Source organism: Triticum aestivum, chromosome 1B, assembly GCF_018294505.1.
Source record: "Triticum aestivum cultivar Chinese Spring chromosome 1B, IWGSC CS RefSeq v2.1, whole genome shotgun sequence".
NCBI classification, from domain to species: domain Eukaryota; kingdom Viridiplantae; phylum Streptophyta; class Magnoliopsida; order Poales; family Poaceae; genus Triticum; species Triticum aestivum.
The window spans coordinates 29,061,388-29,088,486 of record NC_057795.1 but is presented as its reverse complement, the minus strand read 5'-3'; the positions used below and the strand labels follow the sequence as shown (position 1 = coordinate 29,088,486).

The following is a 27,099-nucleotide window of genomic DNA, read 5'->3' as shown; positions in this document are numbered from 1 at the left end:
CACTAAATTAACTCATTTTTATGCATACGTAGTAGAGGAGACATGCTAAATAGCCCATTTACTTTCTTTTGTTCAAGAAAGGGATTGTATGTCAGGTGGTAGGCTAGTTGAGTTAGCTCACTAGTGGTGCAAGGATCGAATCCTCTCTTGTTCACACCAATTTTTGCGTGAAAAAATCTCGAATGAAAAAAAATCTGGAGAGAGAAAAAAATCTGGAGAGAGAAAAAATGGATAGGGAGGAGAGCAAGAAAATCGGATCTGGCGAACAAAAGGATCTGGAGAGGGAAAAAATGATAAATTATATTCGCCAGATCTGCACTATAGATGGAGGGCTGCACTATAGCAGTGGCCTACTCACGGTAATCAAGTATCTACAAAATTAGCACACCTCCAAACATAAACATGCTGCTGGCTGAGATGGTCACTGGGTATAGTCAAAGTTTGTTGCAAGTTTGTAGGTGTGAGGTTCGATTCCTATTGCCGCTACTTTTTTGAAAAAAATGAGCCAACAATCGAGGATGACGGAAGCGTGCGTGCCTGTCGCTAACCACCAGTCGGCAGGTACTTAGCTTTCTCGTTTATCAAATCAATCACACCCTGTTTTCTTCACTTTTTTCATTCTTATGGGCATACTTTCTGGACAATGCAACATGATAACGCAGGGTGCTGACTACTGAGAATTCCAAAAACAAGTCAAAGATTGAAGAGTGCAAGCTATGCACCATGTAGGGAAATGCAAATTATTTAATTAGTAATATACAACAGGGAATAGTAATATGAGATGTATATACCTCGGTCAGATTGGCGTGTTGTGTTTTGGCAATAGGGTGATGTGGGTTCGTGCATGGCAGGAGTAGGCCCTCGGCTCTGCGATATGCGCGAGTGCAAGTTCGTCCTAGAGGATGGAGACCGCAGCCAAGGCCTCACCGGCGAGCAGAGTTCGTCGGTGTGGAAACTCAATTGGAGCCTGGGGGTTGGGGAATAGGGTTCGTCGCTAGGTCTCGCAATCCCAAGGAAGATCGCGATGCGCGATGCATGATGCGTGTACGCACGAGCTGTTCGATTACCTGGGTCCTGCGGGGCAAGCCTAGTAGGCAACCTCCGTAGAGCCATGGCCGAGATCCTACGTGTGTGTACGTCTACGTACCTGCCGAGGGGCCCCTTGGATGTTGGGGGCCCGGGACGGCCGCCCCCCCCCCCTCAGGGCCGGCCCTAGAGAGGGGAGTCCCCACCTGAATATGTTCTCATATAACAAAATGGTTGACCCAAATTATAAGCAAAACCTAATCGAAAACCCCCAATAGATTACAAGACCAAACTCCTGATTTTTGCAAGGAAGAATCATTGGTCAGGATATTATCATTGAAATATTACAAAAAAGGGGAAGAATAAGAGGAAATGGCAAGCGCCGACAATGAGTCACCACTAGAACCCACATATAACTAACCAACAGGAGGATTTCGGAGCAATGCATGGAGGAGCGCTCACGAGGTACCGAAGGCATCACATTACCGAGGCGACATTGAAAGCAAAACAAGCATTGGATAATTTCATGGAGGATATCACCACATGAGAACGAAGCATTTGCATGGAGATGAGTGTTGCCGGCAACATCTAAGGGCATCACATGTGAGGCTACCCAAGCACCAATGTCGTCGGCTAATCAAGTGCCAAACATTGCAAGGCCTGAAGGCAAAGCGAAACTAAGACTAACCAAGAATACAAACCTTGAAGACAGGCGAGGTGTGGCACCACATAAGGCAATGATTAGCCACGCCCGGATAAAGAACAAGAAAGACACCAACAACTTTCACCTAGCACTAGAGTAGGATCAAGCAAGTACATCACAAGGAGCTATCATCAAAACACAGCACACATCGGAGGAACATACGGGTGATGTGCGGCACCAGAAGACAATGGCGCCGAGACTCTTCCACGACACAACAACCTTGCAAGTGGCCAATCTCCCGCAATTGTGATGACAACACGGAAGGTGGGTGTGGGGGTTCATCGAGGATCAAGGCACGAGACATCCCTTTAGGTATCTATTGATTCTAGAGGTGACATGCATGTAGCCTGCTCTCTAGATTAGATCTAGTCATGTATGTCTCTCAATGATAAATACTGAAAGGTAGGAGAGGCGTAGGACTTTCATCTTTTGTGTGCCTGAACCTGGAGAAAACCTCCGTGTTACATTCGTCTCCATCAAGATCAAGCTCTCTACTCTTTTCCACGACTTCCAGTAGACCATAAGATGGACGGTGCATAATCGTCAATACCAACCCATTCCACTGGAATTGAAATATGACATTCCATTCACTTTCCTCTACCAAACACACACTTAGAACTTTCCTAATTATATTTACTCATATATTGTTCACAAGAGTTCTTCATACATACGTCTTTTTGTAAAAGTAACAATGGAGGGCTTTTATTGCGAATTAATCTTATTACTTATTGGAAGGTCATTAATCATTGTTATATGGGGTCCCATATGGTGCTCAAGAAATTACATATGAACCGCAGAAATGTGCACGTTGTGGCATATAAAATCATTTGCTTTTCATTTTCTATAAACATACGAATACAGATGGGTTGTATGGCGTGATGAAAAATAGAACCAGTTTGTTTCACTAACCCTATATTTAATGTGGGTCAATTTAATGATATGGCGTTTGTCAGGGGAAAAAATTGATATAGAGAAACTATAGCAATCCTGAGCTGACCTGAGATAGCGAGGTAACAATGTGCCGTCTCCATAGCTCGTTGTCTTCGATATTATAGGCAGGTATGACAACTTGCCCGCCAAGGTGCATCTGCAAGATAGGTGCCCAAAGCACCTGCAGACCATGGCTTTGATGGGCAGAGCTGGGTAGCTGCTTGTACCTTTGCTGGTTGAAGAGCATGGCGAGAGCATATATCGCCATGGCATCGCTTCCTAGGAACGCGAGCCAGGTGACAAATCTGACCCACGGTGCAGGGCCAGCCGTGCGGAGGCTGGCAAAAATAGTGAGGACGTACCGGATAACAAGGCTGCCAAGAGCGAGAACGTGTAGCTGCCACTCACCCCACCATTGGACAGCACCTGAGAGAGGCAGCCCCATTCTCTTCTAAAAGCCCTCGATCTTGCTCACTTATGTTGCTATTTCTGCGAATGGTTTCCAAATGTTCACGTGCAGTTTGTCTCTTATATATATGTATGATCGAATGCTACATGCCAGACTGTCAATTTCTTGCCAAGTCCTTATGCCACGGTATCCACGATAATTAAGCTTATTTACTATTCCCTTCTCACACCTAGATATCAACGTCAATGTTTGTCTTCGTATATTTGGGGGCAAGTGAATCTATATCTTCCGGGAAAATACAAAGGAAAGCTCACCTGATGCGCGTACAGTCGTGTGTGGGAAGCTTCACCGGTCGATTGGCGTTTAGGTTAGTGCCGTGTAGTTCGTTACGTTGAAGACTTCTCAAGCCCGTTGATGCTTAATTACAGATTAAGTAGTGCTGGTTCCGTTCAGGTTATAGTAGTTATCATTCAAGAAAGAAGGAAAAGAGTACTACCCGTTGCTTCTTACAGTTACAGACCAAGGGTATATGTCCTCCAGTCCTTCAAAATTACCTTGGCCGTCCATTAAGGTTTGATCTCATGGCCAACATACCATGGTACCTCTTGTGAGTACCACGTTAGTGCTGGCAGAAATATCAGCGAGTCCTTTTGTAAAAATACGAAGAGTGAAAAGGAGGCCAGCACACAGCTTGTCACCGTGTGCTTGGTTTGAATTTGATTATCTATCCGTCAATCCGATTTTTGATTGCTCAGCATATCCTTACCGGCTGGTGTACTATGCTCCAAGATTGAATTATAAATAACTGTGCCTCAGTTCACTTGCCTGATATTTCCTAGAAGCTGACCACGACAGCATTTTTTTTAACACCCATCACTTCAGATGAATTGCCTTGGTCCTTTGACGGTTATGGTAATGGTAGGATGGTGACCAGACCACCAGTTCCGGCTTCTGAGGTCTCCCTCCAGGGTGGCGGAAAAGACCAGGTCTACATAGGTGGAGTGTGTGAAGCTGCTGCTGGAGTGTACTCGTATTATCTTTATAATGGTTGTACTCCACTACAAGAAATATGTCAACTTATGACCACCACTATTGGTCACTGAAAGGTCACAAATTTCCATTTATGATCTTTTTGTGACCAAAAACAGAAGGTCAAAAGCTAGCCGTCGTAAACTGACTATAGCGACCTTTCTTCTGGAATGGTCAAAGACGTTTACGACCAAAATATTCCTACTGTGGCGTTTTGGTCACTAGCAACCTCCCCAGGCCACGTAGGCATCCAGCGTGGCGATCTAACGTGGCACAAGATTCAGCCCGGTCCGATTCGGTGTTTTACATGGGCCGAGCCCATTAATTCAGCCTATTTGTGTTTTTTTTCATCAATTTTTTGTTGGTTTCATGGGCCTGGCCCATTTTATTTTTTAGGACGTAGCCTTCTATAATTCATTTCTTTTTTGGGCCTCGGCCCTTTTACAATCCAGTCTATTTTGGGCCTCCACAACATGCATTTATAAGCTTGACATCACAAGGGCATATGGCTATTCCAGCTTACATCTCAGCATGTACGTATGTATCCAAACCATTTCATTTCTTTCAACACAAAGGATTCTTTCAACAGCCACAACAGTAGACAGTAGATACATTCAACAGAGACTGAATTAACATAGAAATGAAGCAACAAAGGGCAGACGGAGTACAGGAACTACAACTACATGGGACTACAGCTACCATTTCTATTTCATGGGACTACAACTACCATTTATATTTCTACCAAGGAGCTAAACTAACAGCGGTCAAGCTAAACTAACACCCTCCTCCTGCTGCTGCTTGGTGTGCCTGCTACTGCTTGGTGTGCCTGCTACTGCTTGGTTTGCTGCATCACTAGCCGCCCTGCACACAACAAGAATTTTAGCTTTACATAAGGTTTACAAGAACAGGACCCTGATACATGCATCACAGCTTTGCACTTGGCTTCATGGATTTTCACTTCAAATTTGTCCTGGCTCTCCTGTAAAAGAGTGAACACAAAGGCTACCAGCATTAGTGTACTGCTGCTGAGGCCAGAACCAAACAATTGCAATGGCAACACTAATGTAAACAACAAAGTAGATCTACCCACTCGTACGTTCCAGCCTCACCTTTCCCTTCCTGAATTTGGACACTATCATGCAATACTATAAAGGGCAAATAAAACAGTAGACTTGCATAGTGAAATGTTTGCTTTTACTGATCTTATAGAATAATTTGTTTATGCCAGAAATGCATCAGTTTGTACAATACTAGAAAGGGCAAATAAAACAACAGACTTGCATACGGCAAATAACACACATTAACTTGCTGTTGTTCTACACTTCAACTACCACATTCTCATGTTAGGCACCACCAACACTAACCTACAGGTACCAGCATGGTATATTGGTACAAGTGCAGGTCATGCAATGAACATCACTGTAATACATTCACCGATCTGAATTGTGATGAAATGCATAGGTCCAACCGATGACTACACAGCAACAACTACTTCAGACATTTGCCAGAGAAATGTTTATCTTTTTTATTCTTAAAAGACGTAAAAAGAAATGACTACACAGCACCAACAACAATAGACTCTCACCCACCTAGAACTAGATCAACCAAGCATCATTTTTTAAAAGCTCATTTTAAGATACTTCAACGACGAAAAAGCTTAGTAGCATCTCCTTGTAACACCATATGCTCAGTTGACAAACGATTCACATGCAACTCATCTACATTATATCACACCAACACAAAGAGATGCATCTCTAGATGAGGAGAAAAAACACGTTGATGGCATGCTAGGCATCAGTTTTAAAAAAGCTCGATTTTAGATCATCAGAGACCGGAAAGGCCGCAGCAGTTTAAATGTTTAACATCCTCTGCCCAGCACGACATCATCATCGTCACAGAAATTCCCTAAACAGTCAGCTATCCATGCAGGAACATTAATTAACCTTAGAGCTAGAGGTGCATCTTGAAGGATGCATGTCAACAGCTAGCAAAGTGTAGCATATTGAAGCATGCTTGTCGTGTACCTTCCATTAGAGCAGCAGCCCGTAAGAAGCCCTTCATCGTCTGTCAACAATAGTGGATTCCCTGTAGTAGGCAACAACAAAGACAATGAGAGATTCAGGGCCTGCAGAGAAACAGAGTTCAGACCATAGCAAATAAGCATACAACTACAACAAAGCAGGGCATAATTCAGTTATAATCTGCATGACAATAATAGTAATACCAATTGTAGTAGTAAGTATACAGTTCTCTAAAATGAGTAGGTAACAAAGCCTCAAAGTATGCAGTGGACAAACTGGCAACCTATTAGTCCAGTATTTGATATACATGTCGCAACAAATACATTATGCAAACAATAAAGACAAATTTGCAAGTGGGTTTTAGTAGCTGAAGCTTAGAAGTCAACCACTTAGTCCACTAACTAAACTAAGGACCAATTCAATTAGCAGCAGATATATAGCTACCAAACCATATTTTGCAAAGATGTCTCTCCCAGAAAACCATATCCCCTACTCTTGAGCATCCAACAAACAAAGAATAATTCTACAGAGGCAGTCATGCAGATAGATATTCCTTCACCTAAGGTTCAGGTAAGTGCAAGAAGCATGAAAGAAACATTTTCATAGCATCATTACCCAGTCATACTCTCCGCGGACCCTTTCCACTCCATACTCCATGCCTCATACACTCCACACTCCAGCAACAGCACCTGCAGATTAACAGAAGAAGCATCCGAATGTGTCAGCAACAGCACCTGCACATTACTAGATGTTTGAATCGGGAAGAACATGTTTGAATGGAGAAGACGGAAACAGGACTCAAGCGAACAAGATAGAGGAAAGGAGAGGACCTTTCATGGCCCTCCTCTTGAATCGGCATCGGCATCGGCATCCCCAGCAGCTTCTCTCTCCATGGCCTCCTTCCTTCACCGTGCAAGGAGGGAGATGAGATGGGAGGGCAGCAGCTTCCGTCTCCATGGACTCCTTCCTTGACCACCAAGGGAGATGAGATGGGAGGATAGTGCCTGCACACGACTGAACGCACACACGCCTACATCAGATGAGATGCGGAGAGGAAAAAAACCAGAGATAGAAGAAGAAGAAGAAGAGAATGAGAGGAGGGGTCTGACCTCCTACAGTCTCACCCTGGCCATCTAGGGTTCCTGGATCCGTCGAGGAGGGAGGGAGGGAGCGAGGCCTGCAGCTTGTCGAGCGATTAATGTGCCTGGTCAGAGCAGCGGACGCCGACGAGCCACTGGTCTAGCTGGTGGTGGTGCTGCATCATGGCGGCGCCCTGGATCGGATTAGATCTGCCCCGTGAGGACGGATTTGAATCGGAATGCAAGGGCGGAGGGAGGCGGCGCAGGGGAGGAGGCCGTCCGCCATAGCGAGCCCGCGAGCCCCGTGAGCAGCGCCTCCAGCGCGATGACCAGCCGCTCCAGGAACCGCTCGCAGTCGATGGTGGCGGCCCGGTGGCTCAGCCAGATGTCGCCGCCGAGGACGACGAGGGAGAGGACGGTGGTGGCAACCATGTCCACGACGCCCTCCGTCTCGGGAAGTTGGATCTGAGAGTGGGGAGGGGAGGGATCTGGATCGGGAGCGCGATGGGGAGGGCCGAGCGGCGACCGTATGGGAGGAACGCCGGAGGAGTGGGGTGGGGGCGGCGGCGCGTGGAGATCCAGAGGGAGGGAGTGAGGTTGGGGGCGGCGGCGGGGGATCCAGAGTGGTGTGCGGCGGTGGTGGATCCAGAAGGGAGAGAGGGAGAGAAGGTGGAGAAGGTTGCGGTGGGGAAGTGGGGGCGTGGGGGGTTGTGTTAGGGCTAGGTGGGTGAGAGGGTTGGGGGCAAGGGCTACCATTGGATTCACGAGCATCCAACGGTGCTTGATGCATGATCCGCGTGAGATGGCTATGGCCCAATCAGAACGCAGCATGCGTGTATAACGTTATGACCATTTAGTATTGGACGTTATGACCATTCAAAATTGGTCGTGGTCAAAAAAATAAAGTGTAAAATCATGTCAGCATTTTAATTTTTATGTTTTGAGTGTCCAAAATGAATTTTTTTGTGAAGAAGCTATCAAATATTTGCACGAGGTGCATCTTGGAACTCCAAACAATGTTGAGTTAGGGAGTTTTCACTTTCATTGCACAAAAGAGCCATTTTTCATTTTTCGAGTGCCCGAAATGAGTTTTTTTTGTGAAGAACCTACCAAATAATTATTGCAAAATTGGACCAAATTATTTTTCTAAAATTCTAGGCCATATTTAATGCACAATTGACCAAATGGTTGGGTGTAAAAAGTTTTGATCCACCTCTGGTGAAAAAGACAAATTTCCGCCAATTCAGCTGGAAGCGGGTCAAATTTGAACTGCAGCTACCTCATAGTTTGCTCTTTATTTTTTCAAAAAATAATTTCTAGGTAAATAAGTATCTATTTAATCAGAGAAACACCAAAAAAATATAAGATTCAACCACTAGCTAGGAACGGTCATTCCCGCCGTTTTGACCGCATTTTGAAACGGGCACAAAAAATTCAAAACAAAATCAAAAAATTGGAAAACCTTCACATTGTGTCACTATATGTGACCAAGTTTCCAGGAAAAATAATAAACTTGTAATACGATAATTATTTTTAAAAAGTATTCTCATAAATGAGCTATCATGTGTGAAGATTCATGTATTTCAACCCAAACGATCAATCCTATGGCCACATTCATGGCATAGTTTGTTCAAATGATCTCATATTGTGCACAAGAGTGCATCTTGGAATTCTAAACAATGTTGCCAAAGGGATTTTTCATTTTCTTTGCACGGAAAATTCATTTTCCATTTTTCGAGTGCCCGAAATGAGGTTTTTTTGTGAAGGACCTACCATATATTTGTTGCAAAATTGTACCAAATCATTTTTATAAAATACTAGGACATCTTTAATGCACAATTGACAAAATGGTCGGGTGTCAAAAGTTTTGATCCACCTCTGGTGAAAAAGACAAATTTCCGTCGATTCAGTTGGAAGCGGGTCAAATTTGAACTGCAGCTGCCTCATAGTTTGCTATTTATTTTTTCCAAAAATCATTTCTAGGTACATAAATATCTATTTAATCAGAGAAACATCAAAAGTTTTCCAAGATTCAACCACTAGCTAGGAACGGTCAAGCCCGCCGTTTTGACCGCATTTTGAAACGGGCATAAAAAATTCAAAAAAAATCAAAAAATTGGAAAACCTTCGCATTGTGTCATTACATGTGACCAAGTTTCCAGGAAAAATAATAAACTTGTAATACGGTAATTATTTTAAAAAAGTGTTCTCAGAAATGAGCTATCAAGTGTGAAGATTCATGGTTTTCAAGCCACATGATCAATCTCATGGCCACATTCATGGCATAGTTTGTTCAAATGATCTCATATTATGCACAAGGGTGCATCTTGGAATTCCAAACAATGTTGCCAAAGGGAGTTTTCATTTTCTTTGCACGGAAAATTCATTTTCCATTTTTCTAGTGCCCGAAATGAGGTTTTTTTGTGAAGGACCTACCATATATTTGTTGCAAAATTGTACCAAATCATTTTTATAAATACTAGGACATATTTAATGCACAATTGACAAAATGGTTGGGTGTCAAAAGTTTTGATCCACCTCTGGTGAAAAAGACAAATTCCCGCCGATTCAGTTGGAAGCGGGTCAAATTTGAACTGCAGCTGCCTCATAGTTTGCTATTTATTTTTTCCAAAAATCATTTATAGGTAAATAAGTATCTATTTAATCAGAGAAACATAAAAAATTTTCCAAGATTCAACCACTAGCTAGGAACGGTCAAGCCCGCCGTTTTGACCGCATTTTGAAACGGGCATAAAAAATTCAAAAAAAAATCAAAAAATTGGAAAACCTTCGCATTGTGTCATTATATGTGACCAAGTTTCCAGGAAAAATAATAAACTTGTAATACGGTAATTATTTTAAAAAAAGTGTTCTCAGAAATGAGCTATCAAGTGTGAAGATTCATGGCTTTCAAGCCACATGATCAATCTCATGGCCACATTCATGGCATAGTTTGTTCAAATGATATCATATTGTGCACAAGGGTGCATCTTGGAATTCCAAACAATGTTGCCAAAGGGACTTTTCATTTTCTTTGCACGGAAAATTCATTTTCCATTTATCTAGTGCCCGAAATGAGGTTTTTTTGTGAAGGACCTACCATATATTTGTTGCAAAATTGTACCAAATCATTTTTATAAAATACTAGACCATATTTAATGCACAATTGACAAAATGGTTGGGTGCCAAAAGTTTTGATCCACCTCTGGTGAAAAAGACAAATTCCTGCCGATTTAGTTGGAAGCGGGTCAAATTTGAACTGCAGCTGCCTCATAGTTTGCTATTTATTTTTTCCAAAAATCATTTCTAGGTGAATAAGTATCTATTTACTCATAGAAACATCAAAATTTTTCCAAGATTCAACCACTAGCTAGGAACGGTCAAGCCCACCGTTTTGACCGCATTTTGAAAACGGGCATAAAAATTCGAAAAAAAAACAAAAAATTGGAAAACCTTCGCATTGTGTCATTATATGTGACCAAGTTTCCAGGAAAAATAATAAACTTGTAATACGGTAATTATTTTAAAAAAGTGTTCTCAGAAATGAGCTATCAAGTGTGAAGATTCATGGCTTTCAAGCCACATGATCAATCTTATGGCCACATTCATGGCATAGTTTGTTAAAATGACCTCATATTATGCACAAGGGTGCATATTGGAATGGCAAACAATGTTGCCTAAGGAAGTTTTCATTTTCTTTGGACGAAAAAACCATTTTCTATTTTCTGAGTGCCTGAAATGAGTTTTTTTTGTGAAGGACCTACCATATATTTGTTGCAAAATTGTACCAAATCATTTTTATAAAATATTAGGGCATATTTAATGCACAATTGACAAAATGGTTGGGTGCCAAAAGTTTTGATCCACCTCTGGTGAAAAAGACAAATTCCCGACGATTCAGTTGGAAGCGGGTCAAATTTGAACTGCAGCTGCCTCATAGTTTGATATTTATTTTTTCCAAAAATCATTTCTAGGTAAATAAGTGTCTATTTAATCAGAAATACATGGTTTGATGGCGAGACATCGAGGTTTGGACGGTGGCTGAGGGGCCCAACTCTAGAGCGCGTAAGCTCGCATGCCCGCCGCGTGGTCACCGCGTGACAGTGGCGTTGCCATGTGTTCTGGGCGGCCTAGGCATGTCTAGTGGGTTGGGCACTCCCAAGGTAGGTGCTAGGAAGAAAATCACAACATAAGATTCTCACGAGGAGACCGATCGATGCTCAAACATGAATAAGCAGCCAAGTGTTTGATTTGCGGTACGGGAAATGCACATGGCTAATGGGCGTGAGTTTTGGCTGAGGACGATCAGTTACTAAGAATACCGTCTTCACAAATTTTCACCTCAAAAGGAGGAGCCTAGGTGGTACTTGCTTTACAAAGTACCACACTGGACATAAATACGAATGTTGAAGCTGGGCTCAAAATAATGAATGGATTGAGTTGGCATTTGGTGGAGGATGGTTATTTGGGCATAGGAAAGCACTGTAGAAAATGGATACCATTTGGACATGCCAAAGTGGTACTTCCTTCACAAACTGTTGTTCTGAACAGAATAGGAAAATGAATATTTTTGAATTATTTTTGAACTAGGAAAGGAAGGTTTTTACATATTGGACGAAGATATGACCCAAAGAATTTATGAGATTTTTTTGGGAATTTTGGGAATGACAGAAATATAGGTTGCTTCACAACCTAGGGTAAAAACTGCCACATGGACATGACACATAGGCAAAACTGATGAGATGGCGCCTAGTCATCGCAACCCACCACAATTTACAAGGCTATGACCATCTATATTGGTCGTTAACAACTAGAAATAAGGCAGCGGACTAGCGCTGTTAGCTTTATGACCATTTCATGTAAGGAAATTATGACCTTTCTGACCAAAATGGTCGCAATGGTTTAGGGTTTGGAGCCCCTCAAACAGCTTTTGACCAATTGGTCTCAAATGGTCATAAATCTATGACCAATTCTTTCAGGGTCACTGACAGAAGGTCATAAGTTGACATATTTCTTGTAGTGCTCGTATTATCTTTACAACCAATTACTAACTACTTCCTCTGTTCCTAAATATTTGTCTTTTTAGAGATTTCAAATGGACTACCACATACGGATGTATAGAGACATATTTTAGAGTGTAGATTCACTCATTTTGCTTTGTATGTAGTTACTTGTTGAAATATGTAGAAAGACAAATATTTAGGAATGGAGGTAGTATAAGTATATAGCCATGTTCTTGCTCATGGATTATCTTCCCATAGGTGCTGTGTATTAGTGAAGAAACTCATGGCCCTGCACTTCTGCTGTTGCAATTATGTTCTGCAGGCTATGTGTAGCTAACAGTGAGAACCACATTCTATGTTTCATGTTTTACTATAACTCTACAAAGCATGACCAGCTGATCGCAATACATCAGGTACACACCCTTGACTGTTTAATGTCAGGAAACACCATTGTCATGACTCATGAGAGCATTTGATGTTCAAGAGCGGATGAAAGCCTCACTTGTACAATTCTAGTGTAGGCATGTAACTCTGCATTCTAAGACAACATCGAGAGCTTCTTCGGCTATCACAGCGAGTACAACCAGAGATGGAAATGGTTAGCTGACAATATAGAATGTGGCAGTGCTGCAGGTGCAACAAACTCATCCTGCTATACCATCTGTGGCTATGTACGAACACGACTAGCTACTGACGCGGTTGAATCCCCGCGAAACAAACGTCGGATCAGGGGGTTGCTGGATATATACAAGTACATGCTTCAGTGCGTCTATTGGGGGCATCACTTTCTACAGGGGTCTCTTTTGGTATGTATGGTTGTGCCGAGGCTTCAGTTTGCCTATTACTCCCTCCGTTCGGAATTACTTGTCTTGGAAATGGATATATCTAGAACTAAAATACGTCTAGATACATTCATTTTTGCGACAAGTAATTCCGAACGGAGGGACTACAGGCTATGCCATTATTGTGTCATATCACAGATGAGAATTCTCTGTGGTGGACTGCGCCTACCCATTTGACACACTCCGATGTAGACTTATGTTTGATTCAGGACAAAATCGATAGTTTCCGCCGAAATGTTCTTTACACTATTCAGAGGTGCTGGTGCTTAGGTTGACAAGCATTCCAAGGAAGCCCCTCTCCTTTGAATTAGTACTGATAAGACCCTGCTACTTCTCTCCGACACTATCCCCTCCACGGTGTCACCATCTAATTGTTGCCCCCAGCCCTGCCAAATTAATGCTACTAGAAATCTCGAAGTTTTACCAGGTTTTGAATTGGCCCCGCGGCGTCGCCGTCGCCGCCAGAGCCGCTCCAAGCCTCGTCTCCAGGTTTTGAGTTGGAATGGGATTGAGCCAAGTCGGAGAACTGTGGAAGGCTCAGGGCGCGCTATATGGGCCGCAAAAGTCGGCCTCTCACGTGGGCTGGCTCCCTTCTACTGTTTGTTGTTTTTGTTGTCTCTAGTTTTCCGATGGAAACATATGATTGCACGACAAAAAATACTCATGAACCAAAATTATTATTTTAAAAAAATCACGGATTTAAAAAATATGAATTCAAAATTTTCTCATTGTTTTTAAAATTATTGATAAATTATTTTTATTTTTGCGTATGAAAAACACATATTTTTTTAAAAATGTTTACAAATTTTAAAACATTCATGATTTTTAAAAGTTTTCATGTTTTTATAAATGTTTGTGAATTTTAAAATTCTATGGATCTTAAAAAATTCGGCTGCGAGGAAGAGATGAAGTCAAGTCCTTGTGCTCCAATACACGATTGGTCGGGGGTAGATCACCATGGCAGGGGTGAAGCGGAAGTCCCCGGATACCAAGAGGATGATTGCAATTTTCAAGGTATTGTTCACCCGAAGCGATGTTTCGCGGAGGAGTAGCGCCTCTCGAAACCTCTAGCCCATCAGCACACTTGTTCACTACCGAGACCTTGCCTTGAACACTCCCCGATGCCCTCTCTTGCTCAGGATGCAGATGTGTCCTCCTCTGCAACCCACGTGGGGTTCTGCTATGGTGAGAGGGCTTGCTCTTGCTGGAACATCTGATGCCTCTCCTCCTTAATGGTCCTCGCCATGATTCGCATGACCATCTCCAGCCTTGCTTTCTCAGTTGCACACTCTGTGGACTCCAGTAACGCCTCGAGGTATTGGCCGGGAATCCATCATCGAGGGGAGCAAATCGCATAGTGGGTGTGGAGGAGGCCAGAGATCGAAAAATCTCCTAGATCTTCGTGAGGCTGCTCTTAGAACTACCCCTAGACCCACTCTTGAGGGAGCTGGGGAGTGAGCACTCAAATGCAGGAATGAGCATGTATGAATAGGACTGGAGTCGTAGTGGAGCTCGCCAGTCGGAGGAGAAATGCGGGGACCGGGCTGGGTGGTCGATGGAGTCACGAGAGTGATATTTTTTTCATGTATATGAAGGTGGTTGGTTTCCAAGACACTCTGGTAGACTTGGCATATATCTATTCCCATGGGGTATAACCATCCGATAATATACAATAACTCACAAGCAAGTCTCATGTTAGTACATAAAATGATGTTGCGATTGTTCAAAAAAATGGTCAATTATGTAGCTTCAATCGTATCTTCTTTCACACCTTTCGAGCAATCGTACGATGGATGGAAGCATCAACTCAACTTAGGGTATTTCCTTAGGTGACATGAGACATGCCCCAAGTCACTTTGTGATAATGCTCGCTTTGGTAACATGCCTAGAGGGAGATGTCTGAAGTCAAAATCTTGAATCATCACCGTTCCTTTCGTGAGGAAGATATAAGTAGCCCACAATCTTTTTGCGGTGACCGTGTACATTGGGTGGAGGCGTAGTTTTAGATGTAGGCAGTGGCCACCACAGACGCTCTCCCCCGGGATTGACCCATCATCTCTCGGTGTCATGTGCTAGTACGCACCACCCTCAATCAAACTTGCAGTGTACCATTGATCAAAGATGTTTTGTCTCAGTGTGATATGGTTGCACTATACTTTTCCATTTACTTGTGACGGGGAAGCGGAAGCAAATTCAGAAATAATGCAGCTACAAACGGACTTATTAGAACCAGTCATTTTGTCTCCGGGTGACGCTGATATTCGGGGTTGTAACTGAAAATGAAGACATTACTCTTCATGAAAATACTATGACTGACCCCACGAAAATGTAGGTGCATGCTAAAACAATATTAATAGAGTGTAAATTTTTTTTAGTGTAATTTGAAGAAAAATGTTGGTGACATTCAAAAAATATTCACATGTTTCAAAAAATGTACGCATCATTTTAAAACATTATACACCGTAAAAAATTGTTGGTGACATTTAGTTCATATCATTAAAAAATGAATCATACAATTTAAAAAATGTTCACGAATTTCAAATATATTTTTGTGACATTTTTAGAAAATACCTATACAACGTAAAAAAATATTCACATAGTTTTCAAACATGTTTTATATCATTCAAAAAACTTTTTTCCACATGTAACTAAATTTTTTTAATACATATTGAAAAAAATGTTAAGCATGTATTTGAATTTGTTTAAACATGTGTAAAAATGTTTAATATGTATACAAAGGTACACAATGTGTACAAAAATCAGACACCAAAACAGTTATTTAAAAAATGTGAATCAAATATTTGAAAAATATTAAATGTGTATAAAAATTTATCATGATGTATACGTATAATGAATGTACAATGTTTATGAAAAATATAGACATATGTCGGAGAGAAATAAAGGACCGGTACATACTGGGAAAAAACAAAGAAAAACAGGAAAAAGAGAAGAAAAACTGAAGAAACCAGGAGAAAATCAAAGAAAATCGCTGCAAAGAGTGCAAACCCAATTAAAATCCACAAAGAAAAAAAAAACTTGTGACACTGTAGAGTAATAGAACGACCTAGTAACGCGCTTTGACGTTTTTTTTTACTGAATCTACTTATGTGTGGTGCGTTCGAGCGCACACGCACGGCGTGTCTTTGTCTTGCCTTAAGCGAGATGTAATTTAACGTCCCGCAGATACACATACATTAGCCACACACATTACGCATGTAGCCTCGTACGCTAGCTTCCATTTTTTTTCCTTTTCTTGCTTATATTTTGAAATATTCAAAATACATATACTTTAAAATAAATAATTTAGTTACATTCTCAAAAACGTTCACCATGCATCTAGAAAAATTATTAGCATAGTTTAAAAAAAAATCATACAGTTTGAGAAATGTTTATGAGAATTTGAAAATTTGGGCATTACAAAAACATATACGTGACATTCTTAGAAAATGTTTATACAATGTTTAAAAAATATTTCGCACCATTTAGAAAATGCTCAAGGCATTTTCAAAAAATGTTTACGCATTCCAAAAGTATGGTTGTTGCACTGCAAAAACATAATACTTATACAACGTAAAAAAAATCTTCACGTAATTTGAAAAATGTTTCATACCATTCAGAAAAAATATTTAATCCATATTTTAAAAATATTTAACATGTATAGGAAAATATTCAAGCATGAGTTTGAAGGAAACTGTTCATCATGTATATGAAAAATGTTCTATGTGTATAAAAAATGTTCCGAGTCTATACAAAAAATGCACACTGTGTATTACAAAATGACATGTATTTAAAAAAAAGGAAAAATGAATAAGAAAAAACTTTGCTGAAAACACACAAATATAAAAGAGGAAGAAAAGCACGTACAAGGTCTTAAAACCTATTCATAGCGGTCCATAAAACCTTCACAAAACCGTGTGATTGTGTCGGCCCACTAGGGAAAACCCCTTGAGGTGAGGCTACCTTCCATCTCTCTATTGACGAGATAAAGCTTTTGCGCACATAACATGACCATACCATAAGTCTAATGTGCGATCCATATGCATCTACAATTTGAATGTTTAAGAGGAAATCATCAACATGGTTATCTTTGTTTATTTCAAGTTTATTGCCAGATCAGTTTTCAGAAAGTCAAATCTTTTCCGCGCAAGTAGGAAATCCAGAACAACTAATCACATTGCATTACATGTTTCCACTCATAAATAAAAATAATTAAATCCAGAAATGAGTGAGTTTGTTCTGTAAGTGTAAGAACACTCATAAATAAAATTATTTAAATCCAGAAATCCCGAAATGATCTAGGGGTTCTTAATTAAGGTACGAGCGATACTTATCCTTCAGTGAGAATCGAGCAAAACACCTCTAATCAATCCCCAATTTATCACCACAAGTGAGAGTTCCAGAACAGCTAATCACATTGCATTGCGTGTTTCCACTCATGAATCAAAAAATCAAATCTTCGTATATATTGCTGAGTTTGTACTACAAGTGGAAGAACTCTGTTCTGGAAAAACAAAATACACCTTTTTCTGAATTAAGCTACAGGCCGAGGGCTGTCCCCTCTTCCCCTCGGGGCGACAATAATCCTAATCCATCAGCGAAAACCAAGGAAACATGTCACACAGTTCCATCAGATAAGTATCACAAGGTCAGAACGCCAACTCGTATGGTACCGATGAATCAAGAACCCTAATGAAATCGCGTTGGAACAAGCGGGTTTGTAAAGTGTGGGACTGTGGGTTAAAGAACATGGCGGCCACGGGGACCAAAACCCTAGCCAAACCACAACACCAGGACCTGGAATCGGGAGACAACACAAGCTCCCAGCTCCACCGAATAAATTAATCAATAGGATTCTCAGAGTTTATTAGATTTTGAGTCATCTCCTCGAAGGGGGACTAGCCTGGCCACGCGCCGTTACCGCCAGAGTTGCTCCCAGCCTCGTCTGCGGCGGCCATCACTTACACGACCTGTCGTGGGAATGCCGAAATGGGAGTGAGCGGAGAACCTTTTTTTTAGACAAGTGAGCGGAGAAGTAAGGAAGCCGGCCATGCGTATAACAAAGTGGACTCGTTGTGGGCTATGGATTATTGGGCCTGACGGCCTATCTTTGTCTGGCTAGGTTGAATCCTAATAGTACCATGTTAATTAATCAAATTTAAATGTTTTAAAGTTTTCCAAAATGGTTTGTGAATGTTCCCAAAATCATGTTTCTACAATCCCTAAAAGTTGAAATGCAAATCAACTGATATAGAAACAAATAAAAAGATAATTTATTTATTTTTCTTTTATTTGTTTCTCTATGTGCATTTCAAGTTTGGATATGAAATTTCTGTAGAACCTATGCACACATGTTTTGTGAACGTACCTTATTTTTAACTTTTTAAACGTTTTGTAGAGTTCACAACCTTTGGGATGTTAGATATGTTGGGAGCATGGATCGGAGCATGTTGCAACATCCACACCATACCGGTCTGGTTCTAATATGTTAGCTAGTGAAGGTCTCCGGGCTACCACATATAGTGATCTCTAATACGTCTCCAACGTATCTATAATTTTTGATTGTTCATGTTGTTATATTATCATTCTTGGATGTTTTACAACCATTTTATAGTCATTTTATATCATTTTTTGGTACTAACCTATTGACATAGTGCCCAATGCCAGTTGTTATTTTTTGCATGTTTTTTACATCGCAGGAGATCAATACCACAAAATCGTGTGAAATCCCGTAGATATGTAGGAAATGGGCTCACGAGTTCGGGATCCCGCAAAAAAAATCGGGACGACCGGATTTGAAGGATCTGTTTGGGATGGGTTTACGGGCTCCATCCCGCAAATGGACGGTTATTATACCGGATGGCCTAGTTTGTGGGATCTGCTAGATATGCTCTTAGCATGCGTATGGAGCAAAGGCACAAGGAGCATGAAGTTGTGGCTACTGCCATTGACAAGCCGCCATTCCTGTTGTTCCCAAACCCCATGCGTTGATGGAAGGGGCGGGGATAGATGTTTCGCATGGCGGGGAGCTCCGTGGCATCACCAGAGAAAGGGACGAGGGCTAGGGGTGGTGCCAACGTGGACGTGGGCCGAGACAGTGCTGAGTGAATGGAAATTATTCTCAGAACGAGTATATTTGAGGATCCAAAGGCACGATGAACAAAATTTTACTCCTCTAAAGGTGATAAGGGATCGTCTAGGTCCGGTTTAACCCCTCCATACCGGTTAGAGAAGTAAAAAATCGGTTTTCAGGGACCGGCTAGGTCCGGTTTAACCCCTCCAAATCGGTTAGAGGAGTAAAATTTTGGTTTTGAGGGATTGGCTAGAGATTCTCTTAGTTTCTCAGATGCATGGAACCTTATCAATTGTTCTGCAACTTTGAATTTTGTATTTAGATATTTAGAGTGGCACTTTCAAGTTGTCAATTACAAATTTGAGAAAAAAAATCAAGGTACTTGGCACCTGCAGTAGCTTCGATTCAAGTACTTGTGAAAGTGGCAATGTTTTACGTAGCCTAAAAATATTATTATGCATTGTTATTTTGTGAACCTTTTGATTTGACATAAAATATGTGCTTTATTTAGAAAGCAGGGCCAAAGCATCTCTCTAGATAGTCTCCCAATCGACCGGCCTAACGAGCTACACGAAGGGAGTATAACTAGTGATAAGTGGACCCATCATGGTTTCATCAATCGCCAACAACTCTTCCACGCATCTAGCTGGCAAGATGTGGCAACACCAAATTCATACTGAACTTTTAACGAAAACTTCCTAAATTCACACACTGACATTTATATGAAGAGCCGGTACACATATTTTATTCGAGTATACTATTATTAATTTGGCTGTCCCTTGACCACCTTCTTGCTAAACCAACATGCATTTTATTTATTTCTTTAGGCCTCTCACGTTGCTCCACGTTGGGTGGCCTACACTGACCCAAAAGACGGTGAGGGCGTGTAGGAAATTGCAGAGTACTGTACCCTTAAATTGTCCTCATAATGGTGAGATAATTAAGGTTGTTGGCTGCAAGGGGATGGGACAGGACAGGAGCTCCTCCGCTGTCGCTTTTACTCTATTTAAGGAGCTCCAAGCACACCACCATCCTTTCACACCCACACAAAGCAGAGCAAGTGAGCAACCCTCTCTCTCTCTCTACCCCAAGATCCAAGAACACAAGACGGAGGTGAAGATGATGCTCCGGCTCGTCCGTGAAGCTAGGTACTTCATTTGATTCTTCTCACTTCACTCCTCTCCCTGTCTCAACAGGCTTCTGTTCTGACATATGAGGTTTTTCTTACTGTTATATGCTCATATGCATGTATATATGTGTGCCTTCTTCTGATTAGATTTGTTGGATCTTGCATTCTTGACTTTAGTAGTCGAGCATATATGACATGCACACCAGAAAGAAATAGTTCTAGGTTGTGGAATTATGATATGTAGAATGTTCACTTCCTCTCGTCTTTTCTTGTAGGAGGGCGGTGGCTTCCTCGGAGTTGCTTGGCAGGGCAGGCGGCAGGCGGTGGCTATGCACGGCGATGAAGGGAAGGTAAGAGAAAGAAAAACACTAGCTGCATGCATTAGGTGTACTTGGTGATCTAGACAGGAGATCATGCACATACGGTGGATCTCTCCGTTGTGAGACTTGAGAGGGTGGGTGCTTAGAGTAGTTTCATCATGAGAGAGAGAGAGAGATAGAGATAGAGAGAGAGAGTTGGAAGCTGGGCATGTGCATGAATGTTTGGTGGCGAGTTGGAAGCTCGGCAGCTTCCAAGAACAGTGCGCTACTGTTTCCAAAAAGCGAAGCCAACACCCGACAGTGCCAAGAGCTTTCACCAGTAGCAAGAATCTTTATGTTAAACTATGCGCGCGAATGCTGGATTTTGTAGTCGTATGACCCAACACCTTTTCCCTTAGATAATCCTACCTTTTTTTGCATGCATGCTGATCACTTTCTCAGACAGATCATGATTATCCGTGTCTCTTTTTTTTTGCGAAAAAATTTCCAATCTATTCATCTTCCATCATGCCAGTACAACAAATACCAAAAATAAAAATTACATCCAGATTTGTAGACCACCTAGCGACGACTACAAGTACCGAAGCGAGCCGAAGGCGCGCCGCCGTCATCGCCCCTCCATCGCCGGAGCCGGGCACAACTTGTTGTAGTAGACAGTTGGGAAGTCGTCGTGCTAAGGTCCTATAGGACCAACACCCCAGAACAGCAACCGCCGCCGATGAAAAATAACGTAGATCGGAAGGATCCAAACCGAAGACACATGAACGTAGACGAACAACGATGAGATCCGAGCAAATCCACCAAAGATAGATCTGCCGGAGACACACCTCCACACGCCCACCAACAATGCTAGACGCATCACCGGAACGGGGGCTAGGCGGGGAGACCTTTATTCCATCTTCAGGGAGCCGCCGCCGTCTCGCCTTCCTGAGTAGGACACAAATCCTAACAAGATTGAAAAAAACGACTAACAACGGAGCCCTCCCGCCGGCCCTTGGCAGGATCCACCGCGCCTCCATGGTCCTAGGGCCACCGGAGACGAGGCGGACCTGCGCCGGCGCCGGCGAGAGGCACTAACCCTAACTTTCTTCACTGTTTGACTCTTTGCATATCAAATCGGATTTCATCCTATAATTTGTTGTTGGAAATCATCCTAGTTGTTGTAAAATATGCCTAACTCAAAAATAAATAAAACGATTTCAGCTTCTTTTCTTTACTATATTCCTTGGTGCTTGTAAGCTTGCACGCTATATTTCTCTTCGTAGCCTACATACATTCTATTGATTTTACTCTGTTACATCATGTTAATTTTATTCATAGTTTTAAAAACCGGACCGACGACCAAATGAAGCTGTCGTCGATTCATGTTTTCACTTGTCCGATAGGTGGTTTTTTTTTTTTGGATTCAATCTCATTAGGAAAACGTACAAATAGAGTCATTTTTTAAGTGGACAAATACAGTCAAATATGTTTTTTAGAGAAATACAGTGAAATATGTGTGTGCTCAAGAAGATAAGCTAGCCCAACTGGCCACTCTGCTGAACTAAAAGCCCAATTGGTCCCATAATCCCATTCACGCCACCTAATTTTAGCAACATTTATAGGACTCCCAGCAGCGTGCCGTAGAGAGCCGTCTGGCTGGGAGCTCCTAACCGGCGCCTTAAGCGCCGGTTCAGGAAGCTGGCGCTCACACGACGCACCTCATGGGCCGGCCCACCACGCGCTGAGGAAGGAAAAATGTCTCGTGGAAAAAACTGCAGGTACAGTCACTCGAACTCACGACTTGAAACTACAAGGGAGGAACCATTCCGCTAACCACTACAACAACTAACAGATAGTGACTACAACGAACGCGAAATGTATAAGAACCAATAAATTAGCGCTATTTATTAGATTTCCTAATTATTTTAAAAACACTTCATCAAATTTGGAAAAAAGTTTACGAATTAAAAAAAACAGTTCATTGATGTTTAAGAAAAGTTCAGTAAATTAAAAAAAGTTCATCTATTTGAAAAAAATTCATCCTTCTTTTTAAAAAATATTTCATCGCATCTAAAAAAAGTTCAACGAATTTGAAAAAACGTCCATCCTTCTTTTTTTAAGAAAAGTTCATCGAATCTAAAGAAAGTTCAACGAAATTGAAAAAACGTTCATCCTTCTTTTTTAAGAAAAGTTCATCAAATCTAAAAAAAGTTCAACGAATTTAAAAAAACAATCGCAATGGGACTCGAACTCCAGACATAGCGCTGCATGCTAACGAAGCTGGCCAGCTGGGATACTAATTGTGTACATCCTAAAAACGGCGTTTGTTTTTAAGTGCCAACCCAAATGGTAGATCCAGGGTTTTTCAACATTTTCCATTAATTCTTGGAAAAATTGAAAATCTTAAATATGCGAACAAATGTTTCGAATATTCCTCTTCTTTTAAATGTGAACTATGTTTTTCAAAAACTAAAAAGTGAACAAGTTTTGAAAATTGAATACTTTTTTTGTACCGTGAACAATTTTTAGAAAGGGAATTTAGAATACACATTGAACATTTTCTTAGTATAGGGTGAACATTATTCAAAGAAACACTGAACATTTTTTTTAAATACGCTGAACTCTTTTTGAATGCATGCTGAACAAAATTTCTCTACATGATGAACATTTTTTTATACACACTGAACATTTTTTCAATGTATGGTGAACAATATTCAAATACACATAGAACTTTTTTTAAATACGATGAACTCGTTTTGAATGCATGCTGAACAAAATTCTATACACGATGAAACATTTTTTTATACACACTGAACATTTTTTTCAATGTGTGGTGAACATTTTTCCTCAATACGGTGAACAAAAATTTGAAATTTGAAACTATTTTTGAAACATGAACAAAATTCGAAAACATGAACAAAATTTGGAATTTCAAAAAACATTTTCTGAAAAGGCAAACGAATTTTGGAAAATCTGAACATATTTTGGATACTGAAAATAGTTCATCCAACTCGAAAACAGTTCATCGAATTTTAAAAAGTTAATTGAATTTGAAAAAAAGTTCATCAATTTTGAAAAAAGTTCATGGAATTTGGTGAGAAAAGTTCATCGATTTTGCAAAAAGTTCACCAAATATGAAAAAAGTTCATCGATTTTGAAGAAAACTTCATCGAATTTGAAAGAAAGTTTATAAAATCGAAAAAAAGTTCGTCGATTTTGAAAAAGGCAGAAAAAGGAAAAAGGAAAAAGAGAAAGAAAAGGCAAAAAGAAAAAACAACAGAAAAAAAGAAAAAAGAAAAACTTGTTAGAAGTAAAGAAGACAGAGGAATTAGATAATCATGGAAGGTGGCTTGGCTGTGTTGGTTAGCGCATTCTGTAAAGACCCCAGCGGCGCGGGTTCGATTCCTCGTCACTTCGCTTTTTGCAGCAAGTTCAGAAAACAAAAAAAAAATGAAAAGGGGCCGGCCCATCGCGGAGACAGGGTGTGCGCCCGTTTGTCGAAATAGAAGAAACGGGCGCAACGGGCGCTGTTTAGGATTTGCCCGTCTGGTTCCCTTGTTTTCACCAGCTCCTTTAAAAATTGACGGTCTTACCGGAAATTTTTGGGCTGGCCTCCTTGTCCCGGTCTGTAAAGAATCTGAAAAGGCCCCAGTTTTGGCTTTTTTCTATTCAAACTGAATGTCTGGTCTGGCCTTTAAAAGTACTCCTTCCGTTTCTAAATGTAAATTTTTGTAGAAATTTCACCATAAACTGCATATGAATGTATATAGATGCATTTCAAGTTTAGATTCATTTATTTTGCTTCGTATGTAGTCCACCTAATTAAATTTTTAGAAAGACTTATATTTAGGAACGGAGGGAGTATGTTTTAGGCCGCGTTCGGCTCCTCTCCGCTCCCTCCACTCCGCTCAGGAGCGAACGAGCCTCTAGCTCATTTTTACGGAGCGGCCTAAACTGAGCTCCACAACTCCGCGGAGTCGGAGCGGAGAGGATTGATTCCGAACACGGCCTTAGTGTCCATCCCACTTCCCATTTAGTAGATATATGTAATTATTTTGCACACAACGAACAATATGTACGACCATCAAGGGGTGTGCTGCCATTTGTTGCTATGCATGAACGGGGGACTTGTCATCCAAAAATAGTCTCCATGCTATCGTGTGCATAGCAGTGCTCGCTTTAGTGCTTGTACTCGTCGCTTAAACTGGCAATGGTTAACCGTTATACACGTCCCTATGAATAATTACTCTATAAGAGGATGGGATGTACCACCTTTAATGCCTGCGGGGAAGCTGATGGGTCAAATACCTTAACCAGCATGCAGGACGGGGATGGGGATGGGATAGCATTACACGTGCCCGTTACCCGCCTTACTGTGACGGCCTTACATGTGGGCTCTAAAAATAGAAGATATCATGTAATTTCCGCCCTTACCCACCCAATTTTTCTCCCATCCCACCACTTTGGCCGAAAAGCCCTAAGAAAACCCTAACCTAGCCAAAACATATATTTATGCTATTTTTTTACTGAAATGTTATCGAAGGTTGTTATTGATTGCGTGCATATGGGTTTTCTCATGGGGATAAAAAAAACGACGGGGATGGAAATATTTTTATCCTCGCTGACGGGGATGGGGATGGGGACAGGCATGGGAAGGCTGTCACGCGGACGGGGATGGGAGTCCAATACCTGCCTGGGTAATCCCCATTGCCAGCCTGAGTCGTCACTAGCTACGGATCTGGAAGTAATTTTTATTATTTCTAGTGTTCGTTGTTACCATTATTAATTATTAAAGATGAATAGATCGGAAGTTTTTTCGCAAAAAAAATTACAAAAACTCCAATCTCCGGAACTTTTTCAATCAGTCCCCAAGAAAACATGCAAATTTCATCTTTTTTTTTGAGTCTAACATGCAAATGTATCTTATTTTGTGCAGGCTGGAGGGAAAGATTGCGCTGATAACCGGAGGAGCAAGTGGGCTGGGTAAGGCCACAGCCCACGAGTTCATCCAAGAGGGCGCCTCTGTAGTTCTCGCCGACATCAATTCCCAGATGGGCCTCCAAACAGCCGAGGAACTCGGCCCGCAGGCCCACTTCATCCACTGCGACGTCATCCTCGAAGACAGCGTGGCCGGGGCAGTGGACGCCGCCATCGCGAGGCACAGCCGGCTCGACGTCATGTTCAACAGCGCCGGCGTCGTGGGATCCCTCTCCGGCACGTCGGAGATGGCAACCCTGGACCTGGACAAGTTCGACGACATCATGCGCGTGAACCTGCGCGGCACGTTGGCAGGGATCAAGCACGCCACGCGCGTCATGGCGCCGGCGGGCTCCGGCTCCATCCTCTGCATGGGCAGCATCAGTGGTATCATGGGGTGCCTCGGCTCGTACCCCTACTCGCTTTCCAAGCTCGCCATTGCCGGCATCGCGAGGACAGCAGCCGTGGAGCTCGCCCGTCACGGCGTCCGCGTCAACTGCATTTCGCCACACGCCATCGCCACACCTATGGTGGTGCAGCAGTTCTCGCAGATGCTCCAGGGCGCCGACGAGGCCACGGTGACGGCAATCATCCGGAGCCTCGGCGAGCTCAAGGGCGCTGCGTGCGAGGCCGTGGACGTGGCCAGGGCTGCCGTCTACCTCGCCTCCGACGACGGCAAGTACGTGTCCGGACACAACCTGGTGGTGGACGGTGGGTTCACCACCTACAAGTATATGAACGTGCCGTTCCCCAAGCCGCAGGACAGCGAGTAATTATTACTGGTCAGTTACAAAGGGTTGGTTTGGCTTTGTGCTCATGTGGATGTGGTTCTGTACAAAACTGCACCTAATTATTCAAAGGGGAGAGGAGAGTGAGGGCTTTTGTTCTTTGGTGTAGAGGTGTTGTGGTTTTTGTGGTTTCAACTGTGGAGTGACGATTAATCCCAAGTGTCAACTGTTTATTTAACCGCGGCTCTGTCATTAGATATTTTTCCAGACCAATTATCTTTTTTTCTCAAATATGCACGAGGAGGGAAGAGCCCCATCACAGTAGAGTTTACATGACGATATTACGTGCAAGATTTAACCACTCCACGAAAAACGGAATTAACTGGACTACTTGCTATAGACTCCCACTGTCTAACTACCACCAGCAAAGACTCGAGCTCACCACGCGGAATACCCGCTTGGTTCCATACAATACAATACAATGCACTCACTCGCAAAACCTCGTAAGACCTGCTCCACGCAAGACTTTGCACCGTCAAACACAATGGCGTTCCGGTGCTTCCATAGCACCGACATGACTAGAATCCCGGTAGCACGAATCGTCTTCATCTGTAGCCCAAGCTATCTGCGCCCCTTCATCTGTTTCGTATTAGGCCTAGGCTGTAGACAGATAATTTGCAATACGATATATTGATCGGGGTGCTGATGCACGCATATATAATAGAAAGGAAGGCCTCTACCTCAATTATACAAGACTAGAAGGTGGGCCACAACTCCAATACACGTGCAATATAAAATATACTCAACAGCCCCCACCCCCCCCCCCACCCCCGCGCAGTCGAAGCATCGTT

At 42.1% G+C, this 27,099-nt stretch overlaps 1 protein-coding gene across 1 annotated transcript; it reads left to right on the top strand.

Annotated features, from left to right (window-relative positions):
- The first annotated feature begins 20,162 nt into the window (after positions 1 to 20,162).
- LOC123085524 (momilactone A synthase) lies at positions 20,163 to 26,486 on the top strand. Its single transcript, XM_044507177.1, has 3 exons — positions 20,163 to 20,260; positions 20,517 to 20,591; positions 25,480 to 26,486. The coding sequence occupies exons 1-3, from the start codon at positions 20,232 to 20,234 to the stop codon at positions 26,291 to 26,293; spliced, it is 918 nt and encodes a 305-aa protein (XP_044363112.1). The 5' UTR covers positions 20,163 to 20,231; the 3' UTR covers positions 26,294 to 26,486.
- Positions 26,487 to 27,099: the final 613 nt, after the last annotated feature.

What these genes read in the sequence shown, in the direction of transcription:
- LOC123085524 (XM_044507177.1), top strand. Translation starts at nt 20,232, where the DNA reads ATGATGCTCCGGCTCGTCCGTGAAGCTAG. An exon ending in CGGCTCGTCCGTGAAGCTAG is followed by an intron (nt 20,261 to 20,516) that starts GTACTTCATTTG and finishes CTTTTCTTGTAG; the next exon opens with GAGGGCGGTGGCTTCCTCGG. An exon ending in TGCACGGCGATGAAGGGAAG is followed by an intron (nt 20,592 to 25,479) that starts GTAAGAGAAAGA and finishes TATTTTGTGCAG; the next exon opens with GCTGGAGGGAAAGATTGCGC.